Source organism: Phytophthora sojae, assembly GCF_000149755.1.
Source record: "Phytophthora sojae unplaced genomic scaffold PHYSOscaffold_2, whole genome shotgun sequence".
NCBI classification, from domain to species: Eukaryota; Oomycota; class Peronosporomycetes; order Peronosporales; family Peronosporaceae; genus Phytophthora; species Phytophthora sojae.
The window spans coordinates 9,457,301-9,484,269 of NW_009258116.1; the positions used below are offsets into that span (position 1 = coordinate 9,457,301).

At 56.7% G+C, this 26,969-nt stretch overlaps 11 protein-coding genes across 11 annotated transcripts; 8 read left to right on the forward strand and 3 right to left on the reverse strand.

Moving 5' to 3' along the window:
* Window positions 1-594: 594 nt before the first annotated feature.
* PHYSODRAFT_312079 (hypothetical protein) lies at window positions 595-2,208 on the forward strand (the record flags this gene model as incomplete). Its single annotated transcript, XM_009522757.1, has 1 exon — window positions 595-2,208. One exon carries the CDS (start codon window positions 595-597, stop codon window positions 2,206-2,208), a length of 1,614 nt encoding a protein of 537 aa, XP_009521052.1.
* Window positions 2,209-2,736: 528 nt separating this feature from the next.
* On the reverse strand, window positions 2,737-3,552 carry PHYSODRAFT_555463 (hypothetical protein; the record flags this gene model as incomplete). Its single annotated transcript, XM_009522758.1, has 1 exon — window positions 2,737-3,552. One exon carries the CDS (start codon window positions 3,550-3,552, stop codon window positions 2,872-2,874), a length of 681 nt encoding a protein of 226 aa, XP_009521053.1. The 3' UTR covers window positions 2,737-2,871.
* A 472-nt stretch (window positions 3,553-4,024) lies between these two features.
* Window positions 4,025-5,365, forward strand: PHYSODRAFT_555467 (hypothetical protein; the record flags this gene model as incomplete). The annotated part of the gene is made up of 7 exons (XM_009522759.1): window positions 4,025-4,069; window positions 4,145-4,276; window positions 4,356-4,400; window positions 4,464-4,607; window positions 4,687-4,723; window positions 4,790-4,852; window positions 4,930-5,365. 7 exons carry the CDS (start codon window positions 4,025-4,027, stop codon window positions 5,277-5,279), a joined length of 816 nt encoding a protein of 271 aa, XP_009521054.1. The 3' UTR covers window positions 5,280-5,365.
* A 461-nt stretch (window positions 5,366-5,826) lies between these two features.
* PHYSODRAFT_481532 (hypothetical protein) lies at window positions 5,827-6,829 on the forward strand (the record flags this gene model as incomplete). The annotated part of the gene is made up of 2 exons (XM_009522760.1): window positions 5,827-6,157; window positions 6,261-6,829. The coding sequence occupies 2 exons, from the start codon at window positions 5,827-5,829 to the stop codon at window positions 6,827-6,829; spliced, it is 900 nt and encodes a 299-aa protein (XP_009521055.1).
* Window positions 6,830-7,699: 870 nt separating this feature from the next.
* PHYSODRAFT_312084 (hypothetical protein) lies at window positions 7,700-9,772 on the forward strand (the record flags this gene model as incomplete). The annotated part of the gene is made up of 3 exons (XM_009522761.1): window positions 7,700-7,968; window positions 8,084-8,295; window positions 8,439-9,772. 3 exons carry the CDS (start codon window positions 7,700-7,702, stop codon window positions 9,770-9,772), a joined length of 1,815 nt encoding a protein of 604 aa, XP_009521056.1.
* Window positions 9,773-11,366: 1,594 nt separating this feature from the next.
* PHYSODRAFT_354094 (hypothetical protein) lies at window positions 11,367-12,007 on the forward strand. Its single transcript, XM_009522762.1, has one exon. The coding sequence runs from the start codon at window positions 11,391-11,393 to the stop codon at window positions 11,898-11,900; it is 510 nt and encodes a 169-aa protein (XP_009521057.1). The 5' UTR covers window positions 11,367-11,390; the 3' UTR covers window positions 11,901-12,007.
* Window positions 12,008-12,068: 61 nt separating this feature from the next.
* PHYSODRAFT_326749 (hypothetical protein) lies at window positions 12,069-12,596 on the reverse strand (the record flags this gene model as incomplete). Its single annotated transcript, XM_009522763.1, has 3 exons — window positions 12,069-12,273; window positions 12,338-12,479; window positions 12,551-12,596. 3 exons carry the CDS (start codon window positions 12,594-12,596, stop codon window positions 12,069-12,071), a joined length of 393 nt encoding a protein of 130 aa, XP_009521058.1.
* Window positions 12,597-12,770: 174 nt separating this feature from the next.
* On the forward strand, window positions 12,771-16,709 carry PHYSODRAFT_479774 (hypothetical protein; the record flags this gene model as incomplete). The annotated part of the gene is made up of 1 exon (XM_009522764.1): window positions 12,771-16,709. One exon carries the CDS (start codon window positions 12,771-12,773, stop codon window positions 16,707-16,709), a length of 3,939 nt encoding a protein of 1,312 aa, XP_009521059.1.
* A 503-nt stretch (window positions 16,710-17,212) lies between these two features.
* Window positions 17,213-20,790, forward strand: PHYSODRAFT_555469 (hypothetical protein; the record flags this gene model as incomplete). The annotated part of the gene is made up of 3 exons (XM_009522765.1): window positions 17,213-17,305; window positions 17,387-17,489; window positions 17,578-20,790. 3 exons carry the CDS (start codon window positions 17,213-17,215, stop codon window positions 20,754-20,756), a joined length of 3,375 nt encoding a protein of 1,124 aa, XP_009521060.1. The 3' UTR covers window positions 20,757-20,790.
* A 725-nt stretch (window positions 20,791-21,515) lies between these two features.
* On the forward strand, window positions 21,516-23,465 carry PHYSODRAFT_555473 (hypothetical protein; the record flags this gene model as incomplete). Its single annotated transcript, XM_009522766.1, has 1 exon — window positions 21,516-23,465. The coding sequence occupies one exon, from the start codon at window positions 21,516-21,518 to the stop codon at window positions 23,463-23,465; it is 1,950 nt and encodes a 649-aa protein (XP_009521061.1).
* Window positions 23,466-23,600: 135 nt separating this feature from the next.
* On the reverse strand, window positions 23,601-26,948 carry PHYSODRAFT_481160 (hypothetical protein; the record flags this gene model as incomplete). The annotated part of the gene is made up of 2 exons (XM_009522767.1): window positions 23,601-26,303; window positions 26,406-26,948. The coding sequence occupies 2 exons, from the start codon at window positions 26,946-26,948 to the stop codon at window positions 23,601-23,603; spliced, it is 3,246 nt and encodes a 1,081-aa protein (XP_009521062.1).
* Window positions 26,949-26,969: the final 21 nt, after the last annotated feature.

A 26,969-nucleotide genomic window follows, 5' to 3' on the forward strand; every position in this document is an offset into this window, starting at 1 on the left:
TCCTTCAAGCCCATCGCTCGCTGAAACACAAGGCCTGCAGCCAGGTTTCACCGGAATACCCAGACAGGTGTCGGCGTGATTTGACGCCCATGTCAACTTGCAGCAGTACGCTGCGACTGCTATCTGAACTGGTTCCGTGGCGCGCGTCGCGCCGAAGTATCGCTGTCCATTGCCTGCAGAAGCACGCGCTCGGCACTCGTGGCGGTGTCGATAGCAGCTCGCTGGGCGGGTCGACATGGCCTGCATTGCATTGCGTGTACTGCCTGCACCATGAGGAGTCACAGGCCTATCCGTTGCCAGCTTCAACATCTGCGCGAAACTTCCACGTCGGGCTCGACGCGCAATATGCGCGTGCCGCCCCGAGTAAATCCGACGTGACTTGGCCTCAGTATGGTGCAGGTTTTTTGCTCCCATCGACGCAAGTGCGTAGCCGCCCAAGCTGAATTTCAGCCAATGGCGGGCCCGCGTGGCTCTGATCTTTTGAGTCGCCGCATGCCGCACCAAAGATTGCTTGCCACTCCGAGCGGAGCAGTTCCCAATTTACCGCCCGCCCCCGAAGCGCGTCCCAGCAAGCCCCAGCCAATTCCGCCAGCCATGAGCGCCCCGCACGCCCGCATCAGCCAGATCGCCAGCCACCTGAGCTCGCACGACCCGCGCGCCGAGGAGAGCGCCTACGCGCAGCGCGTGAAGCAGGTGGAGGCCTTCATCAACGACGAGCGCTTCCGTTACGTCAAGCGCCCGTACGGCGCCGAGGACGTGGTGAAGCTCCAGGGCACGGTCCCCGCCGCCAACGCCGGCGCCGCCATGTCGCGCAAGCTCTACAAGATGCTGCGCGAGCTGCAGGCCGCCAAGAAGACGAGCCACACCTTCGGCGCGCTGGACACGATCCAGGTCACGCAGATGGCCAAGCACTTGTCCACGGTCTACGTGAGCGGCTGGCAGTCGTCGTCCACGGCCTCCACGTCCAACGAGCCCGGCCCGGACGTCGCCGACTACCCCATGGACACGGTGCCCAACAAGGTGGACCAGCTCTTCCGCGCCCAGCTCTTCCACGACCGCAAGCAGTACGAGGCCCGCCGCCGCATGACGGCCGAGGAGCGCGCGCGCACGCCGCCCACGGACTTCCTGCGCCCCATTGTTGCTGACGCCGACACTGGCCACGGCGGTCTCACGGCCGTCATGAAGCTGACCAAGATGTTCATTGAGCGCGGCGCCGCTGGCATCCACCTCGAGGACCAGAAGCCGGGCACCAAGAAGTGCGGCCACATGGGCGGCAAGGTGCTGGTCTCCGTGCAGGAGCACATCCAGCGCCTGATCGCCGCTCGCCTGCAGGCCGACATCCTCGGCAGCCCGCTTGTCATCGTGGCCCGCACGGACGCCGAGGCCGCCACCCTGCTGGACAACAACATCGACCCTCGTGACCACCCCTTCATCATCGGTGCTACCAATCTCAACATCGAGTCGTACATTGAGGCCACCCACGCCGGCCGTGAGGGTGACTGGGACAAGCGTGCCCACGCCATGACCTATCCGGAGGCTGTCCGCGAGGTCCTGAAGAAGTCGGGCCGCTCGGACGCCCTTGCCAAGTGGAACGCTCAGTGCCTGGAGCTGAGCCTGCCCAAGCTGCAGGCTCTGGCCAAGTCGCTGGGCGTCAACATCAACTTCGACTGGGACCTCGCCCGTACCGTGGAGGGATACTACCGCGTGCGTGGTGGCGTCGACTACTGCATCGCCCGTGGCCGTGCCTACGGCGAGTACGCCGACCTGATCTGGATGGAGACGGCCAAGCCCGGTGTGCCTCTTGCGCGCACGTTCGCCGAGGGCGTGAAGGCCAAGATCCCGCACCAGATGCTGGCCTACAACCTGTCGCCGTCGTTCAACTGGGACGCCGCTGGCATGTCCGACACGGAGATCGAGACGTTCGTGACGGACCTGGCTCGCATGGGCTTCTGCTGGATGTTCATCACGCTGGCCGGCTTCCACAGCGACTCGCTGGGCATCACGCGCTTCGCGCGCGACTACGCCAAGCGTGGCATGCTCGCGTACGTCGAGGGTGTGCAGCGCGCCGAGCGCAACGAGGGCGTCGAGACGCTTAAGCACCAGGGCTGGTCGGGCACTGAGCTCGTGGATGCCATGCAGAACACCATCACGGGTGGACTCTCGTCGACGAACACGATGGGGCACGGCGTCACCGAGGCTCAGTTCTAAGCTGCTAGCCGCCAGCTCGAATCCTTCGTCACGAAGCTGCCTAGAGTTGAATAGCGCAGCCACGTTATGGCGTGCGAGGAAAGTGGTAACTTACTCTTTTTATCTTATCCATGCGTGTGAATATTTTACCAAAGCTTAAACGAAAACAAAAAGAGTTCAAAAAGCAATGAAGTGGGCGTTGAAGGTGTTGAACTTGCATTAATGATCGTACTGAGACCGGTCACTTCACGACATGGCACGGCAAGGTGGCTCTGTAAATGCAGTGAATCTGTTGCGACTTGCAATCGTTTCCAGTTCTAACATGACCCGTAAAATGACCACCATGGAATCTGACCCGCTCGATGATCTCAGCATGTGCCATGAACTGCGCAAACCTATCGACAAATGGCGCGCAAGACTCATCACTTGAAGTGCAAGAATCGCGATACGCTCAGCAGTATGATGCATAAGTCGATAATGCATTATCTCGGGGCTGCAGGGCTGCCTTGGCTGCAATACTACGACTGAGAACACAACATCGACTGTTTTGAGAGTTCAAGCGCCGCCACGCATCGTGTTTCTTCTATTAGTCCGACCGACGCCCTCCCGCCGGCGCTATCCTTCCCTGTTCCTGCCTGTTACTCGGTTAGCTGTACGCAAGGGAGCACGCTCTGCTCCACCCGCTTACAACACGCCGCAGTCGACGATCTTAATGTCCGTCAGCGGCTTGTGCTGCACACAGTAAACGCCCTCCATATTCTTTAACACATTCTTGCCCTCCACGACCTTGCCGAACGCGACATTGCGGCCGTTGAGGTGCGGCAGCGGCTGGAGCGAGATGAAGAACTGCGACGCGTTCTTGTTGATGCCGGCGTTGGCCATGCCCAGCACGCCCTCCTCCGAGAACTGCAGCGCGTAGTTCTCGTCGTCGAAGTAGCGCTGGTTCTCCTCCAGCGCGGCGTGGCCGCCCGTGCCGTCGCCCTGGAGCACGTCGCCGCCCACGAGGTACACGCCCTTGGTGACGTTGTGGAACTTGGAGTTCTTGTACGAGCCGGAGCCCAGCGACTTGGACTTGAAACCGTCCGTGCACATCTTGAGGAAGTTGGTGGCCGTCTGCGGCACGATGTCCTTGGCCAGCTCCACGACGATGCGCTCGGCCTTAGCGCCGCCGATGCTCACGTCCAGGAAGGCGCGCGGCCGCGGCTGCGCGGGTGTGGGCACCACGGCGTCGTAGGCCACAGGCGCCGCCTCAGGCGCGTTCATTTTGGCCAGAGAGCGGTGGTACCAGCCCCAGCCGCGGGCGCCGCCGCGAGCCATGGCGTCGCCAGCGCCGCGCACCAGTTTCGATCGACCGAACGCAGACATGGTAGCAGCAGAGCAGTGAGCAGCACTCGATCACTTGGGGTCGCTGTCGTCCGCACCTCTCGCTATGCTAGAGCTGCCCCTCGAGCGATTTTCAGCCAGACGCCGCGGATCGCACTTAGTGGGGCACTTAGCGAGTTTGTGGTGTGGTGCACACACATTAAGCGCGCTTGAACAATCGGTTGAAGCGACTCACTCAGATCAGGGGGAAGACGGACGATCCTTTCGGCATCGCGGCGGCGGGACGAGAACGATGGAGCGAGGCAACCGGTTGCTGCTAACGGTAGCGGCGGCCGTTGTCGTGCTGGTGATGGTGCAGTTCGCGCTGATTAGCGAGGGATCGGCCATGTATTTCGCGGAGGAGGAGCCGCTGCAGTTGGAGGAGAAGGCGGCGGTGAAGAAGAAGACGGAGAAGGAGAAGAAGACGCCGGTGTTCGAGCAGCTGACGACGTTGCCGGTGGTTTTGATGCATGGAATGGGCGACGCTGCTGGGAATGGAGGCATGGTGCGCATCCAGAAGGTATCGTAGAATGCAATTCTTGCGTTGGAGAGAAATGTGCATCCGCCTGACGAATGACTGTGCAACGATTGGTAGGCGATTGCGGAGCACCTGGGCGTGTACGTGGCTAGTGTGCAACTGGGTGACTCGGTGTCGGAAGATGTGGAGAACAGTTTCTTCGTCACGATGAACAATCAAACGGACTGGTTCGCCAAAATTGTGAGAGAGGTGCGTTGGCCTGCAACGACATTTTGGGTTGTTGCCGGTCGAATAACGCTGCAAGAGTTGTGCGTTGCAAAAATGGCAGGACCCACGGTTGACGAAAGGATTCAATGCTGTTGGGTTTTCTCAGGTATGCTTTGATAATGTTTGTGCTGTCCTGGGATCATAAAGCTGACACGTGCAATGGAATCAGGGCAATTTGCTGATCCGCGCGTACATCGAGCGCTTCAACGACCCACCAGCCCACAATTTCATATCGTTTCACGGACCTCTCGCTGGGGTTGGAGGGTTGCCACGGTGCTCTCCGCTAAACTTTATTTGCAAGGAAATCGACAAGGTAAAATTTCGTGTGGAGGATTCTCGTTGTTGCAGTGCTGTCCTGCGATCTAACAAACGCGTGCGCTTGTGTTGTTCAGCTTATTGGAGAAGCTGTGTATACTCAACGAGTTCAAGGTACAATTTTATCTGACGCAGACTGTGATTGAATGTGGCAAATGCTGACTTCACGCGTTGCCGTAGATCGCATCGCTCAAGCCAACTACTTCCGGGATCCTCTCCGCATTGAAGCGTATCTAAAGCACGGTACGTTTTACCATTGCTCGTTCAGTCCATGATGCCGGATCTACATGTAATGCTTACCACAATTTCACTTTGAATAGCTCAATTCCTTCCCGACCTCAACAACGAGAAGACGCCAATCAACCAGACGTACAAGGACAACTTCACCAAGTTGCAGAGCCTCGTGCTCGTCCGCGCCAACAAGGACACGCAGGTTTTCCCGAAGGAGTCGGAATGGTTCGGCATGTACCAAGACGGCGACCCGTACAAGACGGTGCTAGGTTTCAACGAGACAAGGTGGTATCAGGAAGATCTGTTCGGCCTGCGAACATTGGACAAGGCCGGCAAGGTGCACTTCCTCTCGACGGACGGAGATCACTTGCGGTTCTCAGTCGAGTTTCTGCTTGGCGTGGTGGACAAGTACTTCCGGCCGCAAATTGTGACCAGCTGAGCGGGAATATCTGGATCGAAAGTATGCAATCAGCAAATAACTGCACAGGTAATGCAATTGGTGCGAATACATTATTTGTATGTAACAGCGCGAGAAACATTTTGGTGGGGACCGTGCTGCGGTGAACACGCATGATGAATTAGCCGCAGGCCCAAGTCTACATCACGACGTTGAAGGGAGCTTTTCCGCAAATCAGGCGTCAGATACCGTCCTCTTTTCAGCGAATCGCGTCCGCGAACGAGGAACCACCTGTAACGCGTTCTCTCAGTCTCCAAAGGGGAAGAAGCCGAGCAGATCGAGCGCGAGACACTTCAAGACAGCGCTGCGTACGCCGCCCCCGCAATCCCCCAACCGACCCGACGCTCCCGACCAGACGCAGGAGATCACGCTGCACCGGAATCCCGAGCTCTGGTCTTCATTCCCGCAGTCAAGCGAGCCGTGTAAAGAAGTCTCAAGTGAGGATTTGGCCTTACGTGTAAACTCCCGAGCCCTTTAGCTGTGCATTCGCCACAGCAACAGACTGTACATCCCCTTTACATCCACGACAATGGCGTCGCGAGATCTGGTTGGGCGCCCGCTGGTGCCGTTCTTCGACAGCGACGAGAACGTGAACGACTCGCTGCAACTCGGCGACGACGAGAGGGAGGAGATGGACGTCGACGCGCGCGTCTGGGATAAAGAGCTGGGGTACTTCGTGTACCCCTCGGAGCAGCAGACAGCAGTTTCTCAGCCCGTGGCAATTGCCGCGACAAATCGGGAATCGAGGACGAACAGCGGCAGTAAATTGCTGCTCACTCCGACCATGATGTTGTCCAGCAGTGGGCCGGAACACTTCAACTCTATGGCTGCCAACGGGAACCCCGTGCAAGCCAACACAGGTATATATTCTTTTGCAGTTGCTGCCTTGGTCGTAGGCAATTGAATTGCTGAGATTCGTATGTTGGTTTGAATGCGTGTGCAATTTTGCGATCTTCGCCGTAGACAACACCCCCACGCGCAGTAGCTCGGCAAAGCGGGGATCAAAGCAGAAAAGTCGGTCTAATACCCCCGGGCGGCGACGGAAGGACAAAGATGGAAGCGACGATGCGTCTAAAGACAACGCGCCTACGTCGAAGAAGGGCAAGAACAAAGGTACCAATGCAAACAGCAATGGAGCTCAGTCTGGCAACAACAGCAGCAACCAGCAATCGCGCAATGGTAAGCAGAAGGAGCAATTGTCAGCTTCAGGAAAGTGGGCTTGGTCGGCGTTCCAGTCATCACCAGATCCCGCTCAGCTCCCGATGCCGCTGTTCATTACGAAGCCGAGTGGGGGCTTGAGCAATGGCAATGCTGCACAAGCATCATCAGCGCCCCCACTCCCACCAACGCCACCACCGCCGGCTCAGCACGCGAGTATTCCGGTTGCACCGCCGCTTCCTCCGGGACCACCTCCATCGCAACCTCCGCTGCCGACAGGGCCACCACCGGAAATGGCAGCTTCAGCTCCGATGTCTATTGAACTATCCATGACTCAAGATCTTCGGAGGATGCTGAACATCGGAGGAGGGTAAGGTGGAAGAAGTGTGTGGAGGAGGAGCGGAAGCAGGGAGAGAGATTGCGAACGGGATGGCTAGTGAGGGCGAGAGCGATGCGTTGAAAGCGATTGGAACTTGAGAGAGCGAGTTGGGACAGCGAAGCAAGCGTTTGTCAGCCTAGTGAACCGATGAGACCAGTGGGAGTGGCTCTCGTGAAGGTTGAGACCTAGTGGAGGAGGAAGCGAGGAACTGGTATCGTCATGCGGGATGGAGGGGCATGAAACGATAGCCAAGGGATGTTGGAACTAGACAAGGGCGGTAATAGAGTGGGGAGGAAAGTCCTTGTTGAACCAACCAAACACTGTCGGTAGTTATGCCTGTCTTGCCAAGGTGCAGGATGCTTCGTCAGCTGCATGCTCCAAGGCTGCAGAGTACTGCTGCAACGATCAGCTCCGCTCTATTGTAGTTTTTGAACGAAGTCAGGCATGAAGTAGGCCCGCGCAACGTCATGGTATTCCTCCAAGCCAGCCAGCGGTAGATTGGTATTTTCGACTGCACATGCATGTACTCCGCCTCGCCGAGCGGAGTGTTAAACTGCAACAGAAATCTCACGCCGCGATGTCCGGAACGCGAAACGCCATGTCCAGTGGCTTCGGCGGCTTCAACCTTGACTGCGCCCCAGTATGGGGCGGAATCGTTCTACACGCGCCGTTTCGGAGCGAGCAAAACCCCTTTCCAACCTCCACGCGCGCGGGAAGCGGGCAAGACACTCGCATTAGCGCCTGGGACGTCGCTCGGCGTGCCGGATCCGACTAAGAAGAAGCGCGACGGAGCAAGGAGCGCAAGGCCCCGTCCGTCTGCCCCACCACACGCACGCATTACACCGAAGCGACAGCACCCACGTCCATGGAACTCGCCCCAGTCGCCGCCCCATTCAGCGGCAGAGCGAGCGCCGGCGGAGAGGGCTCCAACGCCAAGAGGAAGCTCGAGAGCGCACACTCCTTCTTCTCGCTCTCGGCGTCGTCGTCGCCTTCCACGTCCCCGACCGCCGCTGCCAACAGCTACAAACCCTTTCGATCCAACGCGGACGCGCTGCCACCGCTGGACTCGCACCCGAAGGTGCGACGTCGAGCGGGGCCTCCGTCGCTCACGCGCTGCTACTCGGACGGGAAAATGTAAATGCCCCACAGCTCCTTGTTCTATCTGGGTTGTCTAGACTTTACAGGCTGACAAACTGTGACGTTGTCTTTGTCGTTGTTGTTGTTGCTGTGGTGATGCGTGCTCGACTAGATCAAAGGCGTTCGGAGAGTTGCTGACCGCGGAAGAAGCGGCGGACGGGCAGAGGCTGCCGAGCGCGTCGTCCAAGGTCTGTCCTACGTCGCCGGCGCTGACAGTGCAGCAGAAGAAGAGCATTTCGCCGCGAGCTGGCGTCTGTGCGTCGCCGGGCTTGCACCGCAACCCGTTCCTGGATGAAACGGCATGGCCACTGAGCGTCTCGAGAGGTGAGGAAGGAAGAGAGAGAGAGAGAGAGAGAGAGAGAGCTTTCTCATCCTGGCGACGCTCGGAAAATCCAGCGGCAATATTGGGAGACTGCGGAGTGCATTAGTGTCTGACGCACGCTTTGCCGTTTATGCCATTTGTGTAGGTCCGACCTCGGCATCACCGGCATTCGTCGCGAAAAGCTTCAACAACTGCACGACACCTTCGCGGCAGTCGGTGGACAGCTGTGTGATGTTTACTCCACCGACGCCGAACAAGCGAGTTTGCAGCCAGCAGGGCTTCACGCAGAGCAAGGCGGGCGCGACTGCCTCGACGGGGAGCTGGGCGCCTTCTTTGACACAGGCTAGGAAGCGCTCTCTTGGGGCGTCCGATGCTTCTCACTTCGCTAGTGCGTCTCCGTCTGACAAGCGAGCGTCTTTGTCGATTGAGATGAACCTAGAAAGTCGAAGCAACGCGTCGTCTGGAGCGCTGTCGTCGTGCTCGTCGTCCTCGTCGACTCCGCCCGTTACTGTGCTCGCTCGTGGCAGCGTGAGCGCGCCGAAGCGAATGTATCCGCCGCAGCAGCGACGCAGCCGAAACCCAGGCAACTTGTCGCTCGATCTATCGCAGGTGGACCAGGCCAACTTCGACCCGTGCACCACGACTACAGGAGCTTCGAAGCGGCGGAATGACCAGGCCGCGGTGTGCTCGAAGCTGACGGACTTCCTGTACATCGGTGGTGCTGCTGCTGCGAAGAACAAGTCGATGCTGATCCAGAACGGCATCACGCACGTGATCAACTGCGCGGCCAGCGTCGCTCCTGCGTCGTTTCCGGACGAGTTCTGCTACTTCAACATCCGACTCCGTGACCACTCGTCGCAGGACATTGCGAGGCACTTTTACAGCATGTTCGACTTCATTGAGCGCGCTCGGGAGTGCGGAGGACGGATCTTCTTGCACTGCGTGAAGGGTATCTCCCGCTCGCCTACCATGGCCATCGCGTATCTGATGTGGTACAAGAACATCGGCATGTACAAGGCGCTGGACTTTGTGCGGCAGTCACGTCCGATCGTGGACCCGAACGCAGGCTTCATCTTCCAGCTCACCGAGTGGGAGCAGCTCCACCCGGAGGGACGTCTCAAGTTCCAGCGCACGATTGTCTTTCGCATGGAAGTGGCCTACGCCAACGCCGACAAGAGCGGCAACTGCAATGACGCTATGACGGCCAAGAATCCGTTGTTCGTGGGGCCGCTGCCGGGCATCAGCGAGAGCTACTTCCGCGACCCGACTAAGGATATTGGCGAGCTGTGCTTGATCGTGGCGTGCTCCGACTATATGTTCGTTTGGTGTGGCACCGACGTCAATGAAGACCTTGTGGAGGCTGCCGAGAGCGGCGCCCAGATCCTGCAGCGTTACGAGGCGTTCCCGGCCAAGTGCGACACCGTGCGGCAAGGACAGGAACCGGTGGCCTTCTGGGACCTCGTCGGTGACGAAATTTGATAATGTATACTACACGTTAAGCAAGTAGCTAGGCAGCAACTGAGAGGAGTCTTCTAGGACGCGCTATCGGGGTAGTACGGTAAGGGTGACCGAAGAAGCTCTCGGACTTCACCAGAGCCTTCTCACCACCTTTATCTGCTCGGTGGACGCTTAGAACTTATGCAGATACATAGCGTAATGTCTTCGTGCCACGATAACAGCACAATGCGTTCTCGTTTCCTCTTGCAGCGTGTGCACTTGACCACCGCCGAAGTTGCTGCCTATCCACCGCCGACGATGCTGCAACGCAGTTTACGACTCGGAAGTGTTTAGTATTTGGGCAGCATAAGCGCAAAATGATTCCAGAACTTCCCCAACGCAAATGAACTTCGTCGTGAAGGACACGAAGGACCCCCGCCCACGCAAACGCAGTCGGTGTCACAGAGAGATTATGGGCCCCAGGTCTGCATTATGCAGGCTGCAACATTGCCATTTGGGTGCTTACGTGAACCCCCATGCGTTCATGTACAGTACGTAGATAGGACCCCATACTGAGTGCCAGTCACTCAAGGGACACCACCGATATCTTGCGGCGATTGGCCGCGAGCCGACCGGCAGATCACGAAAGAGACCGACGTTGCCCACCCAGCACTGCGCGCTCCACTCCGCCAACTCCCTCGCCACGAACCACTCGCCTGCAGCGCAGCGACCGACCGACTGACAGAGAGCAAGGATGGCGACCAACAGCAGCGCGAGCGCCACGCTGCTGCTCGTGACGGGCCTGCTCAGCGTGGGCATGGCCGCCATGGGCTACTACCTGCAGATGAACATGAACAGCAAGAAGCCGCACTCGCTGTCCGCCGACGACAGCAGCGCGAGCGTGCACAACGGCAACAAGGCGCCGGTCACTGAGGCGAAGACTGCGGCTGTTGCACCACCCACACCAGCACCAGCCAGTCCGAAAAAGGCGCCACCCAGTCCGAAGCAGGCCCAAGCCCCGGTGAAGTCAGCGGAAGAGCCACCCAAGGCAGTGGAAGCTCCCAAGGAGGCTGCTCCTAGCCCCAAGAAGGAAGTCACTGCCAGTCCCAAGAAGGAGGTTGCTGCCAGCCCGAAGAAGGTTGCTGCCAGTCCGAAAAAGGAAGTCACTGCTAGCCCGAAGAAGACCCCCAAGAGCAGCCCGAAGAATTCTACTGAATCCCCGAAGAGCGAGGTGGAGCCTCCGGTTCTTGAACTCCCCAAGCCGGCCCACGCTGAAAGCCCGAAGAAGCCCACCGAAAGTCCGAAGAAGGCTGCCGCGAGCCCTAAGAAGGAAACTGCGCCTGTGGCTGTGGAATCGCCGAAGCAAGCCCCTGCAAGCCCGATTAAGGCCCCTCAGAGTCCCAAGAAGGCCCCCGAGAGCCCCAAGAAGGTGCCTGAGAGCCCCAAGAAGGACCCCGAGAGCCCCAAGAAGGTTGCAAGTCCGAAGAAGAGCTCGAAAAAGGCGGACAAGGCCGTCGCTAGAATGCTGAACGAAGACTTGGTAATTGCCCAAGCTGTTACGGAGACTGCAAGCGCGTTCACGGATGAGCTGCTCCAAGAATCGATCGAGAACATTGTGCTGGAGCAGGAAGAGTACGTCAAGGTGGACTTGACGCAGTCGATGACGCTGTCGCAGAGCACGCCCGAGCTCATCAACATCGAGGATGCCACGGTGAAGCACGAGGACGTTGCTCAGACCTCTGGAGCCACTGAAGACGAGGAGAGCATTGTTGAGGAAGAGCAGGAGCAGGGCCAGGTGCCGATTGAGCCCGTAGCTGCGGAGCCTGTCGTTGACGCGGCCCCCGCACCTGAAGCACTGGCGTCGCCGAAGAGCCCCAACGCACCGCCCGCTTCGTGGGAGGCGATCACGTCCAGTCCGGTGGTGAAGGCGACTCCTGCCGAAGAGACTGCGACTCCGTTGTCGCTCGACGACACTCCGACCGAAAGTGCTGAGACCACTGAATCTCTTTCGATCAACGTTCCTGCCGAGAACGCCGAGGCTGCTGCCGAGGACAAGGGCGCGAGCTCTCCTGTCAGCAGCGGCGGCTCTTCGCCTGGCAAGCGCAACCGCAACCGGTCAAAGAAGTCCAAGAGCAAGAAGAAGAAAGGCAAGAAGAAATTCAAGGCTTAATCGCACGTGACCGAGCGCTGCCCGACCTTGATTCTGCCCTGCGGATCTCGCTCGGTGCATGTAATTAGTTTCTTTTTAATATAGCGGCTGTGCGCCTTACTTTGCAGTGGGCGCACACACTTTTTGATGAAAGCATGGCGTGTCTAGCTAGCGTATGGACTTTTAGGCTCAAACGTAGAGCTCCGTGGACAGTTTGAGGCCCAGGAACTCGCGCACGTGGTCGTCGTCAGCGATACCGGGGATCTGCAGCATGTGGTGCAGAAAGACCTGCAGCAGCTCCTTGCGTCTGGCCAAAAAGTCCGGGTTCAGGTCCCTGCAGCAATACGTCTTGGGCGGCAGCTCTGGTAGTCGGTCACCTGCTTTGAAGCGCACACTGGACAGCGAGGTGTCAGCTCTCCTTGTCACAACGCGGTCAATACTCCCTGGCAGCCTCCTACCTCGCTTGCAGCCTGTCGAACTCGCTGAAGCGACGCAGCACCTTCCAATTGCGTCTTCCGTTCTGGATCTGCAGCTCGTAGAGCGCGAACTCGTCCTCCTTGACGAGGTACTTTACGATGGCCACCGTGAAGTAATCCGGCCCTGAAAACCACCCACCGCACGACTATTAACCAGTGCACTCAATCCACACTGCACGACAATGCCGCACGCACCGTAGCGCATCGACCACGCGCTCTCGGGCAGGTATACGAGCGACATATCCTACGCCTTGCTGAGCTGGTGCGGTAGACGGATACTGACTCAGATGTCGATTTGGACCAATCAGCGCGCGTTCTGCGACAGCGCGTTGAGCTCTCGTAGAAGTAGAAGAGCGCAGCCAGGGGAGGAAGAAGCTGGAGAACACCCACTTCCGCTCTACCCAGCGCCGCCCCCATGCAGGTGTACGTGCGCGTGCGGGCCGCCGAGGCCGAGTACGAGTGGGCGCGCGGCCGCGTGCTGCGCCGCCTCGAGAGCGACGCCGCCCGCGTCTTGGTGCAGCTGAATGACTGCGACGAAGCGGTGGAAGCCGACGAAGCGCGCGACGTGCGCATGGCCAACGAGCTGCCGGCCGGCCAGACGCTCGCGGACGTGGAGAACCTGGACGCGCTCACGCACCTGCACGAGCCGGCCTTCGTGGACTACTTGGCGCAGCGCTACGGCGTGGACCAGGTGTACTGCAGGTCGGGCGCCGTGCTCATCGCGGTGAACCCGTTCAAGGAGATCCAGGGGCTCTACGACCTGCACAAGTTCCACAGCGACATGCCCGGCTGGTCGGCACTGCCGCCGCACGTGTTCTCCATTGCCGAGGGCGCGTACAGGTCGCTGCGACGCAGACTGCACGAGCCCGGGGAGAGCAAGAAGAACCAGACGATTCTCGTGAGTGGAGAGAGCGGCGCCGGCAAGACGGAGACGACCAAGTTCATTATGAATTACTTAGCGGAGAGCAGTCGCAGCGCGGCTATTGCAGGCAGCAGCAGCAAGAGGAGACGCGCCATCAGCGGCAGCGAACTCATGAGCGCGAACCCCATTCTCGAGTGCTTTGGAAACGCCAGGACGCTGCGCAACGACAATAGCAGTCGCTTTGGCAAGTTTGTGCGCATGTTCTTTGAAGGGCACGAGCTGGATGAGTCGCTGCGGATGGTGGGGACGTCTGTGGAGACGTACTTGCTGGAAAAAGTGCGCGTGGTGCACCAGAACGATGGAGAAAGGAATTTCCATGTGTTTTACGAACTGTTAGCTGGGGCAGATGACGATATGAAGAACGAGCTACATTTGGAGGATCTTTCAGCTGAGGAATTCCAGTACATCAGTGGTGGGCAATGCTTCCAGAGGAATGACGGGGTCCGTGACGACAAGCAGTTCCAGCTAGTCTTGCAGTCGATGAAAGTCCTGGGATTTACGGATGTTGAGCAAGCGGCAATCTGGAAAATCTTGAGCGCATTGTTGCACCTTGGGAACGTGTTGTTTGTTTCGTCAAGTGAGGACGAAGGGGAGGAAGATAGTGGAACAGCATCGGCGCCGTGTCAGTTGGCTACTGCATCTCCTTCTTCGCTTACGGTGCAGCAACATCTTGATATCGTTTCAATACTGTTTGCTGTTGATCAAGATGAACTGATCCCAGCGTTAACTACCCGCAAGATCAGCGTCGGCGGTGAAACCTTCCATGCCAACTTAAGTCTGGCTCAGTGTGGAGACGCTCGAGATGCTATGGCTCGCTCCTTATACGCATTTCTGTTCCAGTTCCTCGTGTCAAAAGTGAATTCAGCCTCGCCGCAGATTCAACATTCTACAAATCCTGCCAACAAGGGCGTCGCTAAGGATGCGGCACCGTGTATTTCAGTGCTGGATATCTTCGGATTCGAAGAGTTCGAGATCAACCAGTTCGAACAATTCTGCATCAATTATGCCAATGAAAAATTGCAATACCAGTTCATCCAAGACATTCTTTTGACAGAACAGCAAGCTCATATCGAGGAAGGGATCAAGTGGAATGCCGTGGACTACGAAGACAATTCTCTGTGTCTGGAGATGGTTGAACAACGTCCTAGTGGTATTTTCTCGCTCCTGGACGAGGAATGCGTAGTGCCGAAAGGGAGCGACGCAGGGTTTGCGCGGAAACTGTATCAGCGACTGCAAGAACATAGCTATTTCAGCGCGTCGCGGACTGATCAGGCTGATTTTGCCTTTCAAGTTCATCACTATGCAGGAAACGTCCGATATCAGGCCGAAGGTTTTTGCGAAAAGAACAAAGATCAGCCCAACGCAGAGCTGTTTAGTGTGTTGGGGAAAACGAGCGACGCTCACTTGCGCGAACTGTTTGATTTCTTCAAAGCCAGCGAGTCGGCGCAACTACAACTGGGCCAGCCTAAGCTAAGGCGTCGATCCTCAGTGCTCAGTTCGATTGGTATCGGCTCTCAGTTTAAGCAGCAGCTTGCAAGTTTGCTCGATGTGGTGCAGCAAACACAAACGCATTATATCCGCTGTATCAAGCCGAACGACGAGAGCGCGGGCGATAAGTTTGACATGGCTAAGGTGTCGAGCCAGTTGCGCTATGGTGGTGTGCTGAAAGCTGTGGAGATTATGCGGCAGTCTTATCCAGTTCGTATGCTCCATGCCGATTTTGTGAAGCAATACCAACTTTTGGTGGCTGCTAAGAAGCAGTCAGAGTTGACTGCGTCAAATCTTCTTGAAACACTCAAGATCGACCATACAGAGCTCGGTAAAACGCGTGTATTTTTGCGCCAGCAAGCCTTTGATCAACTGGAAAAGCGACGTGAACGGGTTGTCATGGCTTCAGCTGTTAAACTGCAAAGTTCATGGCGAGGAAGACAACAGCGCCGAGTGTACATTAGACAATTGCAAGTATTGTGGAGCATTCAAGTGCGGTGGAAAGCCATTCTTGAGAAGAAGCGTCGAATTGCTCGACGAAACAAGGCCGCAAGGTTGCTTCAACGTTCACTGCGGCACTGGGTTTTGGCTCTCAAAAAACAACGGTGTGAGAGCGCATTACTTATCCAGCGTGTATTCCGGAGATGGCACCAGGCCCGTGTTGCGTTGAGAGCAGCTGCAGCTGAATCTGCCGCCGCCAAAGTTCCCCAAGAAGACAAATCGACAGACCCGTCGGGGTATAGCGGTCGTGGCAGTGAACTAACCATTGAGACTCTAGAGGAAGACGACGTACTTTCAACTGCCACTGCATCAGTCGGAACAAGCGCGTATTCGGAGGATGTGGACTTTTCACCTATGGATGTCATGCGACGAGCTATGCTTCGTGGGCGAATGAGTGACTTTGGGGGTGAATCCGACAGTGACAACGCAATGCTGAAGAAGGCCTTGAGAGAGGTCGAGAGACTTCGTCGCAGAGCAGAAGCTGCTGAAGCTGCTCTGTCACACTTTGCCGGACGAGATATAGATCCAGTGTCTAGCGACTCTATGACTTTGATCACCACCAGAGCCTCGTCACACTCCGATGCACTCTCGCACTACGGTGGAGGAGTAAGCGACGGCGGTAACTTCTCTTGGCGCCAGCTGAATACATCGAGTCTACGGATTGACCGCTACGGCAACACTGCGCTGCACCAGTCCGTAGACAATGGAAATGTGGAGCTGGCATGTGCGCTTCTTGTTAACGAGACAAGTGGTGCTCTAGATATGCTGCAACAGGCCGAGACTCAGCATGGTTACTCACCGCTGCATTTGGCAGTCCGTGGGGGCAATTTTGAGATGGTGAGCTTGTTTTTCCGCCCAGAGGTGCTACCACATCTTGACTTGAATTTCAGTGACCGCGAGGGCAACACCGCACTACACCTGGCCACACAACTGCAGGTGAAATTCGCCTCACGCGTTTTGGAGCTGTTGCTGTGCTTCGGTGCTGATGCGAACTCCGTGAACTTCCTGAAACAAACGCCTCTGCACCTCTGCTCCATGATCAAGCGCACCGGTTCTGCAACGTGCGAGCTCATGGAGACGCTCCTGCGCCACAGGGCGGATCCTCAAAAGGTCGACTTCCTCAAGCGCTCGCCTCTGCATTATTGCATGGAGAAGGGTACGTGTCTGTTGTATGGCAACAGCGATGATATGTCTACCTTTACTAATTGTGCTGTGGTGTGTCTACTTCTATCTGCAGACATGGAGGATGAAGCGGTGTTGCTCATGAAGCATGGAGCCGACATGAACTTGCCTGACGGAGAAGGGGTGCGCGTCGTAACGAACCCTAAGGCCACTGGCGTAAGTAGCACTTTCACTTCTGACCGCCGCTGTTTGCTGAAAAATGAGTCTAAATATTTGCCGTCCTCTTGCTATCGTTACAGCTCCTGCGCTATTTGCGCGTGACGCCTTCGTGGGTCCCCGACACGGACGTGAGCGAGTGCATGGTGTGTCTGGAGCCGTTCCCGTTCTTCTTCTCGCGGAAATGCCACTGCGACCGATGCGGCCGCGTTTGCTGCTCCGACTGCGCGCCCTCCAGCTCGTCCTGGAACGGCCGCTTCTGCTTTGACTGCAAGCACTACGCGCACTACTCGTGAGGGCGGCGCGTATTTCCTATTTACATCTCGTATCACTAGACTACAGCTTTGTATGCATAAAGTTAAACAACATTTTGCTAGTTTATCCTTTCCCACGTAAGTTGAAGTGAATCGAGTGTCAAATCCCAAAATTCGCTCCCGATCCCGAAAATCTGTCGCAAATTTTGGGAAAACGTGGCGCAAGATCCTCATTTTTCCTTTGGGCGGCCCAGGGGAAGCAGAGCGACGAAGCTGAAGCGAGCAGCGCCCGACGGACGCGGCCAGGGGCACGAACCAGCCCCGAGCAGCAAGCGACGCAAAGAGGACAGCGCCATGGAGGCCACGCAGCAGTTGGAGAAGGATGCGGGCTTCATGGACAAGTACAGTCGCCAGATCGGCGCCTTCGGGCTCGAGACCATGGCCAAGGTAAAGTTACAGAGTGACTTGGGTTCAAAGTGCGCACAAGAGTGATGGTCACTGATAAATCTTCTTCTTGTTGTGTCGCAGCTGGTGAAGCTCAAGGTGCTCATCGTGGGGCTCCAGGGCGTCGGCATCGAGTGCGCCAAGAACTTGATCCTCGCGGGCCCCGGCGCCATCACGCTGCACGACGGTGAGGGGGATTTTTTAAATTATTAATATCAAATATGTTATTTATTGTAGTGACTAACATTTATTATTATTTATTTGGTTACTCGTAGACGGCATCGCGGAGATCAAGGATCTGGGCGCCAACTTCTTCCTGACGGAGCAGGATGTGGGCCACCCGCGCGCCTCGGCGGTCTCGCACAAGCTGGCGGAGCTCAACAAGATGGTGTCGGTGGCCGTGCACAAGGGCCCGCTGACTGAAGAGGTGGTGGCCAAGCACAACGTGGTGGTCTTCTCGCACACGAGCCGCAAGGAGCTCCTACGCTGGAACCACTTCTGCCGCCAGCAGTCGCCGCAGATCGGCTTCATCACGTGCGACATCCGCGGCGCCTTTGGGTACGCGTTCACGGACTTTGGTGATGAGTTCAAGGGTTTCGACGCCACGGGCGAAGCGCCGATCACGCGCATCATCACGGACATTACGAACGACAAGGACGGCGTGCTGAGCATTTTGGGCCCCGATGAGGACGGCAAGATGCACGAAATGCCCGACTCGGACCACGACGGTTGGATTGAAATCAGCGACGTGCAGGGCATGAAGCTCAAGACGGACCCGAACCAGTCTATTAACACGATGGGCCCGCGTCGTATTAAGTTCGCCAACAAGAAGGTGTTCCGCAACGGCAAGCAGACGGAAGTCTTTGATGCCTACCGCCTAAAGATTGGCGACACGTCGGAGTTCACGCCGTACGAAGGCGGAGGTGTTTTCACCCAGCACAAGAAGTCATTCACCGTGAAGTTCAAGTCGCTGGAGGAATCGCTCGTCTCGCCTGTGCCTGCTGGCGAATTCGGACTCATGTTCACGGATGGAGCCAAGTTCGGACGTGCGGAGCAGCTTCACGTGACCACGTGGAGTCTCATGGAGTTCGAGGAGCGCCACGGACGCTACCCGGAGCCTCACAACGATGCGGACGCCGATGAAGTTGTAGCAATCGCGAAGGAGGGCATTCAGCACCTTTCGGACTTCACTCGTGATGGCGCTCACAAGCAGGAAGTGATGCAGCTCGAAGAACTTGATGAAAAGATTGTACGACAGGCGGCTCTGTATGCTGCGGTTGAATTGCATCCTCTGGCAGCTTTCTACGGAGGTGTCATCGCTCAAGAGGTTGTTAAGTTCACCGGCAAGTTCACGCCGCTGAAGCAATGGCTGCACCTGGATTCGTTTGAGGTGCTGCCCGATGAGCGCCCGATCGACGCGAAGCCGATTGGTTCGCGTTACGACCACATTATCACGGCGTTCGGTCTTTCGTTCCAGCAGCAGCTAGGAAATATTCGCACTTTCCTTGTGGGATGCGGAGCGCTCGGCTGCGAGTACCTGAAGAACTTTGCCATGATTGGCGTTGCGTGTGGCGAGAAGGGTCTTGTGACTGTCACGGACAATGACCGCATCGAAGTGAGCAACTTGAACCGTCAGTTCCTCTTCAGAGAGCACAATGTGGGTCAGCCGAAGTCTGTGGCTGCTACGGCTGCTGTGCACCAAATGAACGCTGACCTCAAGGTGAAGACTCTGGAGCAGCTTGTTGCCCCGCACACTGAAAATGTGTTTGACGACGACTTCTGGACTGACTTGTACGTCGTCACGAACGCCCTGGACAACGTGAAGGCGCGTCTGTACGTTGACAGCAAGTGCGTGTTCCACAAGCTGCCACTCCTGGAGAGTGGCACGCTTGGCACGAAGTGCAATGTGCAAGTGGTGATCCCATACAAGACGCAGAGCTACGCTGATGGTCCTAAGGATGCTGAGGGTGACGGCATTCCGATGTGCACGCTGCGAAACTTCCCGTCGCTGATCGAGCATTGTATTGAGTGGTCGCGTGCCCAGTTCGAAGACCTTTTCGTTGTGCCTTCCGCGGAGGCGAAAAAGTTCGTGGAAGACCGCGCTGCGTACCTTGACCAGGTTAAGAAGGCTACGCTGGAAAACCCGAACCCGAAGCTCATGTCAGCAGCAATTGTTCAGGAGCTCGAGCGTCTTCGCGGCCTGCGTTCCACACTGCAAACAGCGAAGGATATTACATTCGAGAAGTGTGTTACACTGGCCTTTGAGCTCATGACGTCGCGCTTCCGGGACCGCATTCTGCAGCTGATCCACAACTTCCCGGAGGACCACTTGACCAACTCGGGAGAGAAGTTCTGGTCAGGCGCGAAGCGTTTCCCTCAGGCTGTCGACAAGTTTGACCCGGAGAACCCTCTACACCTTAACTTTGTGCGTGCCACTGCCAACATTCTGGCCGTCTCCTACGGAATTCAGCCCCCGCCTGAGGAGAAGCTGGTCCCTGCTGATTCGAAGTGGCGTGACCCAGCCACGTATGAGGATCTCAGCAGCAAGTATGTCCCGCCGACTTGGAAACCGTCGAATGAAAAGATTGCGGCTGACTCGGACGAGATCAAGCGTCTGGAGCAGGAGAAGATCAAGAACTCGAACGACTCCGATAAGAATGAGCTTATTGAGCTGCTCAACGAGCTCGAGACGCTTGACCTCTCGGGTCTGTCGTTCGAGCCTGCTGACTTCGAAAAGGATCAGGACATGAACTTCCACATCGACTTCATCTACGCGGCGTCGAACTTGCGGGCCTTCAACTACCGCATCCGCGACGCGTCGCGCCACAAGTGCAAGATGATTGCGGGCAAGATTATCCCGGCCATTGCAACGACGACGGCGTCAGTGACCGGTCTCGCTATGCTGGAGATGCTCAAGCTGGTTCAGCGGAAGGAGCTGGAAGCATTCAAGGACTCGTCCAACTCTCTGGGTCTGAACATGTACTTGATGCAGGAGCCCGCAGCACCTGCTCGTGCCAAGGACGAGTACGACGTGGTGGAGATGTCGGAGGTCAAGTGCAAGCCCCCTGGATTCACGAAGTGGGACTCAACGCTGATCGAGTTGTCGTCTGAGTCGACTCTCGAAGATTTTCTGGCGCAGTTCAAGGAAAAGACCGAGCTCAACTGCGACTTGCTGTTTCACCGTGTTGCGGAAATGGGCAACACTGGCGCGGCCGACAAGGACCTGCGTTACCGTACCGTCAGTGGTTTGATGCTGTACGACCGCAACGCTTACGGCAAGGCCCTGAAGGAGCTCTACGCCAGCCAAATGACGAAGCCTCTGCGGGCTTTCGTGGAATCACGCTACGAAGGTCTCGTGGACTGCAGCCGCAAATACATTGAGCTGCAGACGTCGTGCTCCGACGACGATGGCAACGTGTTCAAGGTGCCGACGGTCATCTGCAAGTTCAGCTAAAGAGGGTCAGAGCGAGAAGAATTGCTGCAGTGATTCTCATGTAGGGTCTGCATCGTTTGAGGTAGATTTCTGCGATGTCCGAGTGTGTAACAGACAATAAATACGGCAACAGCTCTGGTTGTGAGCGCGTTCTGCCCTCCAGACGAAGACACACTTTTGGATCATGTCGTGGAAGTGGGGCATTCTGTAGGGATGTTTCAGTCTGATTGCGTCTGATGAAGCAATAAGTAAGCTTAGTTGTTGATGCGCCACGCTCACGGTTCAGTCGCGAGGCGAAATTCTTGTCGGACTTGGCGTGAGAAACGCGTTGCCACCCGTTCATGTGGACGGATCCAGCCCCAAGCTCATGATTTCCCAGTGGCTTGCAAATCGCCGCTCGCCTTCGGAGCCAGATGAGCTCGTTTGTCTTCAACCGAACGAACTTTGCTTGGTGCCGGCGCTGAAGCGCCGCAACTCAGTGGCCCCATTCAACTGGACTGGACGCACAGGCACGCGCCTCCGTGACATGAGAGCCGAACGATACAGCGGCTCACACTGAACTCAGCGTTATGTTCCTATATTACCCCCGTACAGCAATAAACAAAAGTGTTAACACTACTAAAGGGTGCTTAAACGATACCTTAACCATAACCGGATGTTTATGGATACCTTAAACCCTCTCAACACCAATCTCGGGGTCGGAACCACAATCAAGAGGATTGAATCGCCAGCCACCGGCCAGTCTTATTCAGACGCAGATTTGCTGCCCAAGACGCAAGGATGGACATCGAGGACATGATCGGCGAGGAGGAGGTGGACCGCGCGGCCGTGAGCTCCGTGCGCACGCCCATGGTGGCGCCCAAGCCGCGCTTCCAGCCGCCGTCGGCGGCCACGAGCAGCACGGCCAGCAGCAGCTCCGCGAGCGGCGACGGGGACGCCAAGGAGCCGAGCGTTCCGGGCTCGCAGCTCATCTGGATGAAGACGTACGGCTGCTCGCACAACGTGAGCGACTCGGAATATATGCAGGGCGTGCTGGCCAGCTACGGCTACCGCTTCACGCAGGACCCGGACGCGGCGCAGCTCTGGCTGCTCAACAGCTGCACGGTCAAGGACCCGTCCCAGGCCGCCTTCATGCACCTGGTCGTCAAGGGCCGTAAGCAGAGCAAGGCCGTGGTCGTGGCCGGTTGCGTGCCGCAAGCTGACCGACACCTCAAGGGCCTCGAGGAGGTCAGCATCGTCGGCATCCAGCAGGTGGACCGAGTCGTGGAGGTCGTGGAGGAGACGCTCAAGGGCCACACGGTGAGGCTGCTGTCCAAGAACCGCCTGCCGGAGCTGGACCTGCCCAAGATCCGCAAGAACCCCATGGTGGAGATCATCCCGCTGAGTACGGGCTGTCTGGGCGCCTGCACGTACTGCAAGACACGTCACGCGCGCGGCAAACTGGGAAGTTACACGCCCGAGGCGATTGTTTCAAGAGCTCAGACGGTGATTAGCGAAGGTGTGACGGAGATCTGGCTGTCGAGTGAAGACACTGGAGCGTACGGCATTGATATCGGTACGGATCTCCCCACTCTGCTCCGCAAGCTGCTCGAAGTTGTGCCAGATGGTGTCATGCTCCGTGTGGGCATGACCAACCCCCCGTACATTTTGGATCATTTGGATGCAATCGCTGAAGTGTTGAAGCATGAACGCGTGTACTCGTTCCTGCACGTGCCGGTACAGTCGGGTAGTGACGATGTGCTGCTGGCCATGAACCGTGAATACACGGCGGCTGAGTTCCGCCGCGTGGCTGATGAACTGCTCGCTAAAGTGCCAGACCTCACACTGGCGACTGACATTATCTGCGGCTTCCCATCGGAGACGGAGGAACACTTTGACGAAACGATGGACCTTGTGGAGAAATACCGCTTCCACATTATGAACATCTCGCAGTTTTACCCTCGTCCGGGAACTCCTGCGGCCAAGATGAAGCGTGTGCCGACCCAAGTGGTGAAGAACCGCAGTCGCAAGCTCACCAAGCTTTTCGAGACGTTCGAGCCGTACACACACCTCGTGGGTACTACGCAGAAGGTGTGGGTGAACACGGAGGTATCTGACGATAAGAAGTACACGGTGGCACACACGAAGAATTATACGAAGGTGCTTCTTCCGCGCGACGATTCCCTCATCGGGTGCTCGGCAGAGGTGCGCGTCCTCACAGCGGCCCGATTCCATATCACGGGCGAGGTGATTTCGCGTTCCCAACCCGCTACGGTAGCGGCGGCGGCTATCCGCGAGCAGATCCGCACGGAGGGAGATCTGTCAGCGGCTGATCGATCGAAGGCCTTGTCGAAGGCACAGAAGGCTGCCGCGTCAAGTTGCAATGGCGACGGTAGCTGTGGAGGCCACGACCACGACCACGCGCATGATCACGATCACGAAGGGGATGATCACCATGGCGAAGGAGGCTGCTGCGGTGGCAGCGGTACGTGTTGCTCGTCCGGTGGCGACGGAAAGGGCTGTGGCGGCAAGTGCGGCTCCAAGTCCAAGAAGAAGAAAACGGTGGCCAAGGAGCCTCTGCGGAAGAAGGCACACGGTAAAACTAACGGGAACGGCTTGGCATCATCCATCACGACGACCCTGGCTGCGAAGTGGGACGAAATGCGTGATGACAAGGTCGCACTAGCGGCCCTCACCACACTGGTAGTGTCGGCATCTATTGTTGCAGCTCGTTTGCTCACGCGCAAGTGATTCAAGTTGGCCGCGTATACACTCAGCAGCCTTGATCTTACGAAAGTTAGCGTTAGATCGCTTTTTCATTAAGACCGAGTTTCGTTTTCAACATAGTTTTGTCTTATAACAAGGTTTGCTCATGAGCTTTGTCCTCTAGCTTGAATAGTACAGTAGAGATTGCAGGAGCTTCTTGCGCACGCTTGTCGGCGGTAATTGCGCCTCCGACTGCATGCCATGCACCGCACGCATGGAACAGCTGAGAACGCCCTGAGCCGGTAGCTTATCGTCGCTTGTCCATGCTTTCCACACGTCAGCTTCGATCGCATCTCCATTAAGCTGCGCATTTGTCAGCTCGGCCTCACCGCTTGTAGCAAGCTTAACCAGGATTAGAATCATTTGGCGTTGGTCAAACGCACTCAGCTGGAGTTGCCTGTACGATTCAATTTGCTGTAGCGGATGGAAGCAGTTCAACACGCCCAATCGATCCAGCACTTGAGTCTTCGTACTGAGGTCCAACAATGACAGCGTCTCGCTCAAGTTCCACTCGTCAACGATTCGGCTGAACAGTACAATGAACGCCTCGCCACGGAATAGGCATCCAGTCGCTGGATCCCGCTCAAAAGTACCAAAATGTTCCATGATACGCTGGGTTTGACTGCATGTAAAGTAGTACAACGTCGATATGGACCGCAGTCCCACAAGCTTCATTTCAGATGTCACTTGCAGTTGTTTGAACTCTTTCAGGAACTGTTCAAAGGCACCGTCGTTGAGTGCTGTGCAAGTTGCAGACGGCCGCCGAGTCATGACGAAATCGAACTCGAGGATTCCTAAACGTGGGAACTGCCAATTTGCCCCCATAACGATTGGCAAGTGGTTTAGCCGCATATTTCGAAATCCTCCTTGAAGTGGTTGAGCTACCAGACCATGCTGAGAAGTGTCCATCAATTTCAGTTGCTGCCGAATTTTCCTCTCTATCTTGTTCACCTCGAGTATTCGCATCAGGATGCGACGGTCAATTGAGTTTGCCATATTGAGCTGGTATCGCCCACTTGGGTTGTTCACGTTGAAAGAAATCCACTTGCCAACTTTGTGCTCGACGTGACTCTGCTCAATGTCGGACAGATTCTCAAGTCCTATCGTTACGCAGATATCGCCGCACACATCGATTTTGCCATCTGCATCTTTGTCCTCGAAGAACTCGTTGGGTGTCTCCATGGAAGCACAGTCGTAAATCTCCTCTGCGACTTCGTGCGCTAGTTTAGTTTCAGCAGACGGCGTTTGAAGAATTTGCGGGATTAGAGCTGCAGCAGCGCTTGCCTTCTCTACTTGAGACGTGTGGGATTCGAAAAGCGCGAGCAGCGTGTTTGCCTCTGCCACTGTAAACGTGTATTCTTCTGCCAGAACGCGGATACAAAATAGTTTCGCTGCTTCATCTCCGTCGTGCGAGTGGCCAAAAGACCGATCCATCAACCGGACCACGCGATCAAAGCCACTCGTGGAGATCAGCTCTTCGTGTCGATCATAGTTCGGCTGAAACTTAATTTGCATTGATCCTTGCGGGGGGATGGAACCCATTAGCGCCTTCTCGTCCTTCCGATTGAAGGCAAACGGTACTCCATTGTGAATCGTGTCCACTATCTCCGTTTTGTTTTTCCACACGAGTTGGAGAAGTTCTCTAAGCAAGATACCTTCTGATCGTTCCCCCATGTTCAAATTAAAAGTGCCACCTCCGTAGATGGATCCCTCCAAGTTTCCGTCCAAAATCTCTAGGTTGCAGTCACCGATGTCGATCTGGCAGGATGAGACGGACCCTGACGCTACTGAGCGCAAAATCGCTTCCCCTCCTATGACTCCGATAGGATTACCACGGGCAACAAGGGTCTCGAGAACGGAGTTTTGCTGGAGGCCATTTACATATACCAGCACGGACTTGGCCTGGACGTGATTGTTCGATATGTTCAGATATCGCAGCGACTTGTTCGTTGCCAGGCATGCACCGAGATCAGCGTCGGCCTTACCATTATTTCCCAGCGTGTTATCAGATAGATCCAAGTGCGTAAGCGTGAGGTTCTCCATCATGCATCGTGCTAGATGTTGCGCTGGTTCACCACGTATGTTGTTCCAGGAGAGGTTGAGTGATGCAAGCGGTGTGGTAATGCGCAAAAGCTCTCCAATAGAGATCGCCGCATGGAATATATGGTTACGTCGGAGATCAAGGTGTTCCAGCGTACATCGATTCAGCAAGCACTGCATGAGCGTTCTCACGGCCTGGTCCCCTAGCTGGTTATTGCCAAGGTCAAGCGATTTCAGGTGAACTTGCGGGTTTTCCAGTGTCCGGTAAATAGTGAGGATGCCCTTCGTACCGAGCCTATTTTCTGAAAAGTTGAGGTGCTTCAGTTGCCGCATTGGTATCCCACTCATGATCGCTGACGATCCGCTGCCAGACACACCGACGTTTTTCATGGACAAGGTCTGCACTGGCACCGGAAGCAGCTGAAGCGCATCACCCAGGGCCTCGGCGCGCTTGTCACCAAAGTAGTAATTGTCGTAGCGAAGCGCCTGATTTGCGCGTTCGTAGCGCGATGGTCGCTTTAGATCTAACACTGGGAGAACTAACAGTGACGAATCTTGGCAGTTGGCAATATAGCGACCCCTTGCTGAGCCAGGTCGTTTGGATGTCGTGCTGCTCTTATAAAGCCTCCAAAAGTCCTCGGATCCGCTCTGAACATTACCCACACCGTTCGAATCGTCGTTCGAGGAGCTCATACCATCAGGATCTTCGTCCAAAACTTCTCTCTGAAACTTTGCCTTCGCCTCTAACTGTTTGGCTGCCGCCACTGCTGCAGCCCGCATTTCCTCACTCTCTTTCTCGTTCTCACCAGCATCGTCATCTCCGTCTCTTTCTGCTGCACAAGCATCGTCACTGTGCGTTGAGTGACCATTTTCTCCCTCGTGAACACTCTTCATGGAGCTGTTTTGCCGTATCAAAATGTTGATGACCTTCCGTGTCTTGGCCAAAATCTTGTTGGTGCGGTGTGCAACCTTAAAGGCTTTCCACGCCTCCTGCCCCGTGGAGGACGAGGCTGCCGTTATCAAGTTCTTGGAGGACATTGGTTGTAGCTGTGGCGGGGGCAGCGACGCCGGTGGCGACTGCAAGTTCCTCACCTTCCTGGACGACGGCTGGCCTGTGGTTGGCGCCTGAGGGTGCGCGAGCTGACCGGTGCTTGCCAGTTTGTGGCGCTGCGAAGGAAGCAGCGATCGGCCGTTGCCGCCAACGGGCAGTGGAGTTGTGCCATTCAGCGCCGGCGTCGACGGGACCGCCACAGGCGGCACGCACTCGCGCAGCATGCTCTCGATGAGCTCGTCCTTGGCGCCGTCGTCCGTCCAGCTCCAGAGGTCCGAGCGGGGGAAGGCCGCCGCCTCTCCGCGACGCATCCGCGGCGAGGGCTTCGCTGCGCCGCCATGAGGGGGCCTTGCGGGCTGCTGCTGCTTGGTCCCCATTCTCTAATCTGCTAAGGATAG